The sequence below is a fragment of the Clarias gariepinus genome, chromosome 8 (genome assembly GCF_024256425.1).
Source record: "Clarias gariepinus isolate MV-2021 ecotype Netherlands chromosome 8, CGAR_prim_01v2, whole genome shotgun sequence".
Taxonomy (NCBI): domain Eukaryota; kingdom Metazoa; phylum Chordata; class Actinopteri; order Siluriformes; family Clariidae; genus Clarias; species Clarias gariepinus.
This window is the reverse complement of record NC_071107.1, coordinates 31,468,004-31,481,226: the sequence shown is the minus strand read 5'-3', so window position 1 is coordinate 31,481,226 and position 13,223 is coordinate 31,468,004. Positions and strand designations below refer to the sequence as shown.

The following is a 13,223-nucleotide window of genomic DNA, read 5'->3' as shown; positions in this document are numbered from 1 at the left end:
TGATGGGATGAAAATCTGAAACAAGAGCCGACACAAACCTGGGTCACAACATTTTACAGATTCCAACAAAACAGGCGAGTAAGTTTGAAGCACAATAAGCTCAGGATCAGTTGATCATGGAAGATTAAGTAATTGTAATGCGTTAAAGATAGAACAGGGAAATTGATTAAAAGGTTAGAAAGAAAATATAATGGAAGCCCAACTCCAGCCTCAGAGCCACACACTGTAAAATATCTTATGTGCTATCTTTTTTTTAGTAGAATTGACTTAAATAAATCATGTAAAAAAGACTAAATTATTTAGCCAGATGCATATTATTTTTAAGTGATTTAATTGATTTTATCGCCTAACAGAATCAACTTGAATAAATCATGTAAAACATTTTAAATTCTTTAGCCACACACATGATTTTACCATTATTAGTGAAATAATCTTTTTTTAGTTTTATCAGATAAAACAGAAGGTACTCATATGTATTAAGGAAAATTACTTAATAAAAAAATGTTTGCTTTTATTTCATGTTTCACTGATATTAAAATATTTTATATTTGTAAAACAGTTTGTAACTGACAATTTCTGTCATTGAAATCAACTGTTTAGCATTATATGCTAACATCTCTTCTTGTGGGAATAGTCACATTCTGTACTAAAACCTGAGAGAACTTGTACAGTAAACCGTTTCTAGGTTCATATCTTTGTAACCTTGTAAAACACTAACTCCCCAAAACTCAAAAACTGTGGAGACTGACACTACAACAAACGCAAGCATGCTAATGGTGGACAGGATGTTTTTAGAAATGTTCACAATGTTTAATTTATTTTATTTATATTGCTGACACTAGTGCAACAAAGAGGCTTACTTAAGAAATCAAAATAAAATATAAAAATTAGTAAGGGGCTTAATTTACTTCTTAACATTTTACACTGCTCATCTGTTCCTTCAAAATGGCGACTGATCACTGCTATTGTTGAGATTCAAATAAAGGTGACTTAATCAACCAGGATAATTGGGCTAATTCTCTTAAAATAAATATGAAGCCTTTTACCTCAAAATTTTTGACTAAATGGGTTTTCAAATTAAGCCTAAAAATTGCACTAATTTCTTTTTTTAAAAAAAGGTATAATTTTTTTCTTAATTTTATTAGTGAAATGTTCTTAATATATTATAAGAAACACAGAAAAACATTTTTTAATGATTAATAATTTAATGATTACATCATTTAAAAAAAAAAGAAAATTACAAGCCTTATGATTTTTTTTTTTTTTTTTTTTTTTTTTTTTTTTTTTTAAAAACAGTACAGTTTAACTGCTTTTAAAACTGGCATAATGTTAATTTTGGAAATCTTCTCATTTGGCACAAAATACAAAGTGTCAGAGGTAGCTCAGTGGTTAAGGCATTGGACTATGGTTCAGAAGATCCCAGGTTCAAACCCCACAACCACCAAGTTGCCACTGTTGGGCACTTAACCCTCAACTGCTCAGATGTATAATGAGATAAATCTGTAAGTCGCTTTGAATAAGAGCGTCTGCCAAATGCCTAAATATAAGTGTCAATTCCAGCCTTAATTCTAAAGACAAATACCATTGAACTTAAGTTAAGCTACCTGGTGTTAAAAAAACACAAACATCAACTAATGGATGCATGCTATCCAAAAAAATTTAAATACATGTGTTAAATATTCTCTGAAACAGATTTATGGCTGCTCAAGAAAAAACTAAGAATAGTTAGCTTATAATGCAGGCCATCTATCTACAAATAGCACAGGTCAAAAGTAGCACAACGCAAAAGTGGGATCTACTCAATATAAGGTGGATGGTCATAATGTTAAGTTAAGAACTGATAACAATGGTTCCAACATGGAGTTAATAAGCATTGTTTTTTTTTGTTTCCCCTATGTACTGTACATATTTTTTTCAGGTCCACTACATACAGTATGGTATGTTGGTTGCTCAGTTTCCTGCAGCTAGGTTGGACCTCCAATCTGAGACAGTCTTAGGTATTTTTGACTGTAAAACAAAGCTAAAATTTTATTTGTAGTTTAACCTAATGAACAAAGTAAAAATTTACAGTTAACATGCAAATAAAAAGGAAATTATCTGTTTCTTTTTTAATAATAAATACATTTACCACAAATGCCGAATGTAACACATTGTATATGTAATTCAATTTCAATTCAATTTTATTTGTATAGCGCTTTTAGCAATTGTCATTGCCGCAAAGCTGCTTTACACAATCGAAAGAATTATTTAAGTTTGTATGAAATGTGAATGTGTATGAATCAAAATGGTCAGTTTGTCCCTGGTGAGCAAGCCGAGGGCGACAGTGGCAAGGAAAAACTCCCTGAGATGGTAATAGTAGGAAACCTTGAAAGGAACCAGACTCAACAGGGAACCCATCCTCATTTGGGTGAAACAGAAAGCAGTAAATTATCTGCATTTATACTATATATATATACAGTGGTGTGAAAAACTATTTGCCCCCTTCCTGATTTCTTATTCTTTTGCATGTTTGTCACACAAAATGTTTCTGATCATCAAACACATTTAACTATTAGTCAAAGATAACACAAGTAAACACAAAATGCAGTTTTTAAATGCTGGTTTTTCATTATTCAGGGAGAAAAAAAATCCAAACCTACATGACCCTGTGTGAAAAAGTAATTGCCCCCTGAACCTAATAACTGGTTGGGCCACCCTTAGCAGCAATAACTGCAATCAAGCGTTTGCGATAACTTGCAACGAGTCTTTTACAGCGTTCTGGAGGAATTTTGGCCCATTCATGTTTGCAGACTTGTTGTAATTCAGCTTTATTTGAGGGTTTTCTAGCATGAACCGCCTTTTTAAGGTCATGCCACAACATCTCAATAGGATTCAGGTCAGGACTTTGACTAGGCCACTCCAAAGTCTTCATTTTGTTTTTTTTCAGCCATTCAGAGGTGGATTTGCTGGTGTGTTTTGGGTCATTGTCCTGCTGCAGCACCCAAGATCGCTTCAGCTTGAGTTGACGAACAGATGGCTGGACATTCTCCTTCAGGTTTTTTCGGTAGACAGTAGAATTCATGGTTCCATCTGTCACAGCAAGCCTTCCAGGACCTGAAGCAGCAAAACAACCCCAGACCATCACACTACCACCACCATATTTTACTGTTGGTATGATGTTCTTTTTATGAAATGCTGTGTTACTTTTACGCCAGATGTAACGGGACACGCACCTTCCAAAAAGTTCAACTTTTGTCTCGTCGGTCCACAAGGTATTTTCCCAAAAGTCTTGGCAATCATTGAGATGTTTTTTAGCAAAATTGAGACGAGCCTTAATGTTCTTTTTGCTTAAAAGTGGTTTGCGCCTTGGAAATCTGCCATGCAGGCTGTTTTTGCCCAGTCTCTTTCTTATGGTGGAGTCGTGAACACTGACTTTAATTGAGGCAAGTGAGGCCTGCAGTTCTTTAGATGTTGTCCTGGGGTCTTTTGTGGCCTCTCGGATGAGTTGTCTCTGCGCTCTTGGGGTAATTTTGGTCGGCCGGCCACTCCTGGGAAGGTTCACCACTGTTCCATGTTTTTGCCATTTGTGGATAATGGCTCTCACTGTGGTTCGCTGGAGTCCCAAAGCTTTAGAAATGGCTTTATAACCTTTACCAGACTGATAGATCTCAATTACTTTTGTTCTCATTTGTTCCTGAATTTCTTTGGATCTTGGCATGCTGTCTAGCTTTTGAGGTGCTTTTGGTCTATTTCTCTGTGTCAGGTAGCTCCTATTTAAGTAATTTCTTGATTGAAACAGGTGTGGCAGTAATCGGGCCTGGGGATGACTACAGAAATTGAACTCAGGCGTGAAAAAAACACAGTTAAGTTATTTTTTAACAAAGGGGGCAATCACTTTTTCACACAGGGCCATGTAGATTTGGAGTTTTTTTTCTTCCTTAATAACGTAAACCTTCATTTAAAAACTGCATTTTATGTTCAATTATGTTATCTTTGACTAATAGTTAACGGTTTTTGATGAGCAGAAACATTTAAGTGTGACTAACATGCAAAAGAATAAGAAATCAGGAAGGGGGCAAATAGTTTTTTACACCACTGTATATATATATATATATATATGTACAATATGTAACATTTCAGATCTTTGACACTAGGGGTGGTATTTCCCAAAAAAAAAAAACTTCACACATGCGCTCCATGAGGTCTGTTTGGTGTGTGTTACATTTCCTATATTTTTCTTTCATTTTCTTTAATAGGTCTGGGTTCTTATGGATTAGGGTCTAAGACTTTTATATTATGAAATGCATTGAAACTAATCTGCACATCTGCACTACTGTACATTCAGTTTCAGTATTTAACCCATTAAGTGTGAAAACAGGTTCAGGTGATAGGGTTTAGAACTGTTTTCTGGAATCTGCAAACCCGAACACATACAGGTTTTAGATTTATATCACTGATCTTTGAAATATGACCTTTGTCACTACTCAGTGTTGTGGATCAAATAAGTTTAGATTTTAAAGCCAGTTTGACCTATTTGTTGTACAAAATGGGTGGACAATGTTAAAATCTAAATATTAATTAAATTATAAATAATGAACACCGGCATAGTGGCCTCGCACCTCCAGGGTCGAGGGGTCGATTCTTGCCTTGGGTCTGTTAGGGTGCGTGACGTTTGCATGTTCTTCCTGTGCTTGGTGGGTTTCTTCCCACAGTCCAAAGACATGCAGATTAGACTAATTGTGCATTACCAAATTGGCCATTCTGTATATGTGTAATTGGTGCGCACCCTGTCAAAGGCCTTTTGCCCTACGTCTCCAGGGATCGGCTCCAGGGACCACGTGACCCTGTACAAGATAAGTGGTCTAGAATACTGATGAATGAATATTAAAGGGTCTTAGCTGAGAATCAACAGATAAGATAAAATAACTAAGTTACTTGTGAGTGAATTCTCTTATCCATCCACTTCGCCTTATCTTTGGAAAATACTGAGAGAAAACGGCTTTTTTTTCATTTAGGATGCTTACATTTTTATTGTTCACAACCATTAGTTTTGAGAACCTGGTATAGCACAAATTAAAAAATGTACTTGTACAATCAAACACACAATCAAACTAATACACAAACAACACAATTTAATTAAATATGATTGACATTTTATCTTTTTTTATTACATTGGGTTAGAAAAGTCTACAATATTTCCTTACATTACATTAACATTATTACAAAGTTTGAATTTGTGCTATACCAGGTTCTCTTTGATTACTTTTTGTTAGCCTGTATGTTCTGCTAACAACAAGTAATTAAAGAAAAACCGAAAATAGCACAAAAAAGAAAGAATTAGGAGACCAAAAGCCAGGTTACAATAAAAGATGATTTACTGCATATGCACGAATATAACCTGGCCATTCTACTGCACACTGATTAGACATAACATTGCAACATAAACATTGTTTACACTGTTGATTAGGTTCTCCTGTGCCACCAGGACAGGTCTGGCTCCGTGGTGAATGACGCCACTAGACCTCTGGGAGTGTGCTGTGGTGTCTGGCAACAGGACACTGGCAGCGGAAGCTTTGGGTGCTCTTGGTTGCGGGAAGGGGCCTCTGTGAATCTGACTTGTTTGTCCAGTGCATCTCATGGGTGCATGATCAGATCTGGATCTGGGGAGTGTGAAAGTCGGTGGCCTTGGGCTTCTTGTCTGCTGGGACAAGTGTGTGGCAGGCTGTGGTGCACTGGGTTTTCTGATACATTTCTATTGCAGCCAGAATATACTTTTTTTAACGATTTGTGCTGAATTGCCTTTTCGATTGAATCAGACTAGACAGGCTAGCCTTTGGTCTCTGTGGGTGTGGGTGAGCCTTGGGTGTCCAAGGTCCTGTCGCCAGTGTACTGGTATATAAATGATAATCAGTGTTTAATTTCAAAACTAATGTTATGTATTTCGGAACTTGTAAATATCAACTGAACTTGCTTAATATGAAATAGTTTTAAAAAATAATTTATATCGTATAATAACTACTGTACTTAACTACTGTAAAGTGTGTGGATATATAACACTTTACGTTTAGAGGTGGTTGGGGTTAGTGTGTGGTTCAGGTAATTTGTATGAAATTGAATTAAATCCAAATACCCTATTTATTTGATGCGGTACAAATTCTACAAGATCAGTTTGTACACATTTATGAGATCATAACAGGAATTCATCTTAAAGCCCGTTCATGCTTGATTAAATGTAAAACCACTGATCTTGTACAATGGATCTGCAGTAAAACCTAAACTGGTAAAGAGTCTGTGGGATGGTTCGTTATCCTCCTCAATTAAGCAGTACACTGGATAACCCTCTGAATGCAGTTTCTTTGCCATTATGGTGACCAGGGCTTTGGCATAACCTTTCTGTCTGTGCTCCGGCATTGTGTACAGCATTCCCATTGCACTAAAAGGATAGGTTAATATCCATGACACCGGCTGACCCTCTGCATCCAGCACACAAAGCGATGGGAAGTTCCTTATCATGTTCCTGATAAAGCTTTCGCTAAATTCGCCTTGGTTATACTTCCATGTGGAGCAAACCAGACTCATGTTAGATTCATTAAGCGAGGATATTTCTAACGGTAACCTGTGGTAGATCAAGAAGAAAATTTACCCTGATATTAAGTATAATATTTATTCAATGCATGGACAGAATTAGTAAAAGAGAAATGGGTCATTTTAATTCAAACAAATAATAAGAATTTATTATTCTGTATGTAATTAAAAACAGTAATAAATTATACAATGATTGTTTTGCATTTGAACAACAAAGAATGAATCCACGGTCAACTAAACATGCTTATGGTGAATCAGTTACCTTTTAGTCGTGAGATTAGAAGGATCTTGCAATTTCATCACACGGCAGACATAAATTTTATTCATTGGTAACCCTCTGCTCACTGCTACAGCCTTTATCACCTCCTCAAAGCGCTGGTCAACACCTGCACACGTTTCAGAAATTTCTTTAAGATAACTAAAATTAATTCATAAATGTCATTAGAAAGTTCTCATTTTTAACTGAATGGACTCCATTAGGTAAAAAAAGAACATATCACTTTGTTTTGTCACATTTCAAGTATTAGGGGACCTTTATAATGCCTTAATGAAAAGTTTAAGAAGTAAATACTTATACGGAAGTACTGCTTCCAATCAAGAACATCTGTCCTGGTCAGCACATTCTTGAGAGCTGTTTCATCCTTGGTGTAAATGCTTATGAGTTTAAAAAGGTCTGCTCTCTGTAAATGTGATTAAAAAAAAAGGTAAAAACAACTAAGTATTAGATCTTTTTGGTTAGCATTTTGTTTCTTATTTTAGTACAGCATATTATACACCACATTAGACATTTACGATAATTAGAGATTGAAGACATTACATCTTCTGTAATACCTCACGCCGTTGTGGTCTGATGAGTAGCACACTAAAATCTGGCCACTGGTCCACCAGCACATCTATGGGGTCAGCTTGTTTTCTATTCAATACACAAACATATCCATATGCCTGAAAGACAGAAAAGAAGAAGAATAAATTATATATGTATCAACAATATATAATTGTTAGTAAAGGTAAAGGTAGTACATCACCAATTCAAGCACAGCCTTTGATGTTAATTATATAATACAACAACACCTAAGCTGGCAGCCCAATCAGCACAGAACAGAAGTGCTGTAGTACTTTCTGCACAAAGTGGAGGTTAAGTCAAATTAAAACACAAATTTAATCTTTTTTTTCTTCAGGCCAGAAGAAGCGGCTTTCCTAAAACGTGAGCACCAGCGCAGCCCTGAGCCCCCCTTCATACATGCTAGTTTATGCTATACAGAAATAAAATATTTAATTGTACATTTCTATGGCCTAAGAGTAGAAGAGGGCAAAACCGGTTCTCTAGGTGACAGTAACAATAGATAATCAAGGGAATAGGTGGAAACGGCCAAGACTATATTTTGGGGGAAATCTGCTAAAAAATTTTAAACAGGTTTGAACCTTTTAGTTTCAAGACAAATAACATATTTGTGTTATTTTGCTTCTTGTATATCAGAGTTTTTTGGTTGGTATTTTTATTGGCATACAGATAAAGTTAGCAAATATGGATTGACACCAGACAGTTTTTTTCCTGCCCCAAAAAAGTCACCATTTGGATTTAAATAAGCAAATAATCAAAAGTCTGTTAATAGATAATTACTGCAGTGATTAATATGTTTCATCTGCCATAGTTCCTTTACCACTAACTAATAAAGTAAGCAGCTTCTCATTACTTAAACAACTGTAGCAGAAGACCATGTCTGTGGCAGGGCAGGGCAACATTACTGTGTGTGATTTTTATTTTATTTTTTTGGCTCGGCATTAAACACCTTGTAATGCAGTAGCAAATGTGTAAAATTTGCTCCAAAATAAACGAGTCTTTTTAATCCCTGGTTTCATGCATAATGTTTGTCCAAAACTCAAAGTATATGGTTTCTGTCCTTTATTAGGTTTAATATATTTTTATTTTGCAAGTGCTTACAAAACTAGAAAGAAAGACATTTATTGGAACCGATCGCGTACTGATGCAGGGGTTGCATCTTGCAAATGCAGATTTTTTGTTATTGCACATGCATTAAACCATACTTTGTGTGTTATGAAAGAGACGTTTTCAACATTTATTGATTTGTGTTGCCTTTAATGCCGAAGCCTATGGCGTTATGAGAAGCTTTGAAAGATCAAAGATGTTGGGTTTCAGCTGTGTTGTGTGTAAACCTCAAAGAGTTTTTAAAAATGTTACGTTGATTTTGAGCTTTTTACAGACCTGCTGCGAATAAGGGAAGTAATGCCTGAGCACTTCTTCTGCTTTCTTTAGTTCCTCCTTGTTCAGCAACTTCATGGTTGTGCAAAGACCCTGCTGATGAGGTTCAGTCACAATCATAATAAATCCAGATTATGTTTAAGTAAAGTACATATAAAATTAATATATATTCACTCAATCCACAGAATGTTCCTGCACCTCTTGATTTAGTTGTGTGATTATATTGCATATGTTTCTTCGTGTCATATCTCAAGAACGAGTGGTTGAATGTTTTTATCACTGTGACCAAATAAATACCTAGATTTATTATTATTATTTCAGTCCTGCACACAGTTGTGGCCATGCATTAGGACCTCAATAAAAAAAAGAAGAAGAAGAAAATAGTCATGTCACAAGTGGGTCTAGACACCAGATTATACATCTGACCAGACTAAACTTCAGATAAGTGGGCAGAGAAATAAAAAATATATTGTTCTTAAAATGCTTTTAATCATTTATAGGTCACTGATGTACTGTAGTTCTGTTTTTAATATTAAAATACACCACAAAATGGTAAAATGGTAAAATGTTTCCTTAAATAGGATAAATTGCAATTTAATATGCTTGTCCACGGTCAGTTTGCTGGGGTGGAAATTCCCAAGCAAAATGAAAACAAATCTACCACGAACACTGAAGACAGTGACAAAGTCAGTTTTTCTTTTTTGATAAATCTGCAAAAATGTCAACAATTCTGTGTTTTTGTCAATATGGGGTGCTGAGTGTACATTAATGAGGAAAAAACTACCTTAAATGATTTTAGCAAATGGCTGCAATATAACAAAGAGTGAAAAAATTTCAGGGGGTCTGAATACTTTCCGTACCCACTGTATGTAGATACAGTATGTAGTGTATCCCTTGTTAACCTGCTCACTGTATCCCCCATATGTCAGTGAATCGCCAGCTTCTGACTGACAGGAAACAGGGGGTGAGAACAGGGGAAAGACACTTCGTGTATACAGGCAGTCACGCTGATCCTCTTTCATGTGTTCTTTATCTTTACACTAATGTCTGCACCTTCCAGGATCATGATAATAGCATTGTCACCTTGTCACCTTGTCACCTTGCACCTCAGGCTCGGGTTCGATTCCTCAGGTCTGTGTGCATGGAGTTTGCATGTTCTTACATCACATGCTTGGTGGGTTTCCTCCCACAGTCCAAAGACATGCAGATTAGGGTAATTGGTGTTCCCAAACTGCCTGTAGTGTGTGAATGAGCATGTATGTGTGTTCCCCTTTTAAAGCAATGAATCATGCTTTAAACAAAACAATAATTTAATATTAACAAGAAAATTACCAAAAAGCCATGTTTTGAAAATGTTAAAAAAAGTATTTTAGGTAGCAAACTAATCCTACTTTGGATGTATTTGTCAACACTGTCACACAAAAAGTTACCGTAGATGAATTTTTTTATGTTGATGTCTGACAATGTTGATAAAATTCCACTATATGCTTGCTAACATCTGAAATGTAACCAGTTTGTTTTTTAAATAATTTGCTAGATTCATATTTATTATGCTTTAAATTCATTAATTTTATTAAACATTACCCTAGATGTAATGTAATGTAAGGTATTTGCATGTTATGGTTGTGACCACACCAGTATTAATTTTAAATGTTTAAATAAAAAAAAAAAAAAAAAGGTCAGTTGAACCAAACAAGGAGTCATGAAGGGGTCCTTGGGCTTTTGGTTGACCAATAGATTGGCTGACATTATTTATTTATGTAAATGTCTGACAGTGTTGAAAGAAGTTCCGGACATGTAGTAACTAATATTTTAACTTCCAGGTGAAAGATATAACACCAACCTTTCAGACAATATAGAAATAAAAAAAAAAACAGAATCACTGATTTGGAAAAGGATCGCCCCCCTCCTAGAAATGACTTGTAAACTCAAACAGATGAAGCTAATCACCTTCTCAGTGGCACACAAAGCCATTTGACTTTCAACTGATTTTGATTCCAAGATATGTATATGTGGTCCTCATAAAATGTTTTGCTGAATAGATAAAATTCCTAAGGGAAGGTTATGCTCTTACCTCGTTTGATGCTGAATGGTATGTTCATGCAATTATTTTACCACAGGTTTGAAGATAAAAAAGCAGAATGATGTTTGTAATATTTTCATAATATATTTCAATATTAATTAACAATTAATAATAAATAATTTCAATATTGCATAATAGGTGCCATTTAAATTGGTTTTGTGCTCTGTTTTTTTTTTTATGGAAAATAAATGGGACAAATCTGCGGCATTGAGATCTTTCCCACCTGATTGAGTTTACAAGTCATTTTTGGAAGGGTGCTCCTTTTCCAAATCAGTGATTCTGTTTTTTCTGACATGTTGGTGCTATATTTTTTTTACTTGGCTTAAAAGTTGCACTGAGTAAAATATAGCTGGATAAAACAAAATCCAAAATGCCTTTATTTCAGGCTGCACAGCAACAAAATTTGATTATTTTAATGGGAGGGTGATTGTTTTTTCTATACTCACTGTATATTTATTGGTTTTTGAATGAAGCTGTACTTAAAAAGCGAGTACTGTATATAAGTTTAAATCCCTTATCCAATCCATAATTATTACAACTGTCTCCAAGTGATACGAATATGAACAAGTAAAGCTAGAGTTGGAAGCTACTTGTTAACAATAGCTGTTTTATTTTATTTTAAGCACTATGGGATCCTCGACTCTCCCAGGCATGAAAAACCTGCATGCTTCAGTCACATCTGAAATGATGTGATCCAGAACGTTCTGGATGTTAACCTGCTTTATGACAAAAAACTTAAAACACAACTAATATCAGGCTAAATCTCCTGCTCCACCTTATTGTAAGGAACTGTATGGTTAGCCATATAAACAAGCTAGTTTGTTATCATTATTATAACATTGTAAATTTGAAACTCCTGTACAAAAAAAACGTTTATTTCATTTTGGGTGTAAAATGGATCAGTTCTTTAAACGGGTCTCATGTCTGGACCGTGTCTTATGTGTATGAAGATGAGCAGACGATGATAGCAAGATGCACACAGCTAGCAATGTTAGCAACATTAGCTAACTAGCTGGCTCTGGTACAGTCCTCACAACAACAACCCAGAAGATTTGTCCTGCATGTTTTTCTCTTTTCACAAGCTACTATTTTGAACAAGTTCAACACATGAACTTGCCAACTTGATAATCAAGCAATAATATAACTTACGGTTTAGGCTGAGTCACATTAAAACCGAAACCATTCCTGAACTTCCTGATCCAGATCTTGAATCCAATCCAACTTCCTCATTGGTAAAGCAGCCAAACGTGATATGGGTAGAGCGTAAATACAGTCTTTTGGGACCGTCTGTAAAAAACATATCCACCATAACTAATCGACTGTGTCTTTACTTCTTTAGCTGGGAGGGAAAAGAAGGATTTTTATTTTTCTGCTCAGTACAACCAACAACAGGGGATTGACATTGATTTCGATCCAAGATGTGTCATGTGGCCCTTATAAAAATGTTTTGCTGAGTAGATAAACTGCCTAAGGTGGAGGGTACGCAATTTGCTCCCTTATCCCCACAGGCCAACACCCCCCATGAATACAGGAAACCCTGAATACAGGATTAAGTGTATAGACGATAAGTGAGTGATTAAATGAATTAACCTCTACCAAAGTGAGGCCAAAGTGCAGCACACATCTGCTCACGACATTAAACAAAAGATTAGACAATGACTCAAAAACACCCTGCCACCACATCAAAGCATTTCATCAGGGGGAGAAAGTAGGCAGAATGGTGGTGTAGTGATTAGCACTAAGGCTTTCCACGGTTATCTCTGAGCTTGACAGGTTTCTTTCCACAGTTCAAAGACATGTGAATTATATTGTTACAATAAAATTAGGCTAATTGGAGTCCCCAAATTGCCCATTGTGTCTGTTTGTGTGTACTCAGCGATGGATTGGCAAAAAAAAAACATTTAGTGTACACATGAAATCATTTCCGATTGAACCAAAATACTATAAAGGATGCATGCTAACTTATAATCAACACACAATATAAAAAAAATAGTTTTCACCTGTTACAGTTGGCTTGTAAAAGACACAGTGGGAATAGAAAAGAATCACCTCCTTTTAAAAATGATCACATCATTCCTGATTATGAAGATAGACACAGTTTTTCTTTAAACCATTTTCTGTTTACTCATTGCAACCTTTAAAATCCATGTCAAAGATATAGCATTATGTCAGAAATAAAAAAAAGTTGAAACAGAATCGCTGATTTGGAAAAGGATCACCCCCTCCTAAAAATGACTTGTAAACTCAATCAGATGGAGATAATCATCTTAATGGCACACGAAGCTTTGCACATCTAGACTTTGTAATATTTGCTCACTCTTTTTTGCAGAACTGCTTAAGGGGAGTTAAATTTGA

General features: G+C 35.5%; 1 protein-coding gene across 2 annotated transcripts; it reads right to left on the bottom strand.

Moving 5' to 3' along the window:
* Nucleotides 1-5,096: 5,096 nt before the first annotated feature.
* LOC128528962 (glycine N-acyltransferase-like protein 3) lies at nt 5,097-12,280 on the bottom strand. Of its 2 annotated transcripts, none has more exons than XM_053502182.1 (6): nt 12,018-12,280; nt 8,789-8,878; nt 7,396-7,506; nt 7,142-7,244; nt 6,827-6,950; nt 5,097-6,595 (listed from the first exon to the last, which is right to left on the bottom strand). In XM_053502182.1, exons 2-6 carry the CDS (start codon nt 8,861-8,863, stop codon nt 6,196-6,198), a joined length of 813 nt encoding a protein of 270 aa, XP_053358157.1. In that variant the 5' UTR covers nt 8,864-8,878; nt 12,018-12,280; the 3' UTR covers nt 5,097-6,195. The 2 variants fall into 2 exon arrangements, with proteins under 2 accessions (XP_053358157.1, XP_053358156.1); XM_053502181.1 differs by having other exon boundaries at nt 7,136-7,244; nt 12,018-12,276.
* Nucleotides 12,281-13,223: the final 943 nt, after the last annotated feature.

Bases quoted from the DNA above. Each gene is read 5' to 3' on its own strand.
- LOC128528962 (XM_053502181.1), bottom strand. From the start codon at position 8,863: ATGAAGTTGCTGAACAAGGAGGAACTAAAGAAAGCAGAAGAAGTGCTC. The intron at 7,245-7,395 runs GTATTACAGAAG...TCACATTTACAG, and splicing joins TCAGACCACAACGGCGTGAG to AGAGCAGACCTTTTTAAACT. The intron at 6,951-7,135 runs GTATTTACTTCT...AAACGTGTGCAG, and splicing joins GAAGCAGTACTTCCGTATAA to GTGTTGACCAGCGCTTTGAG.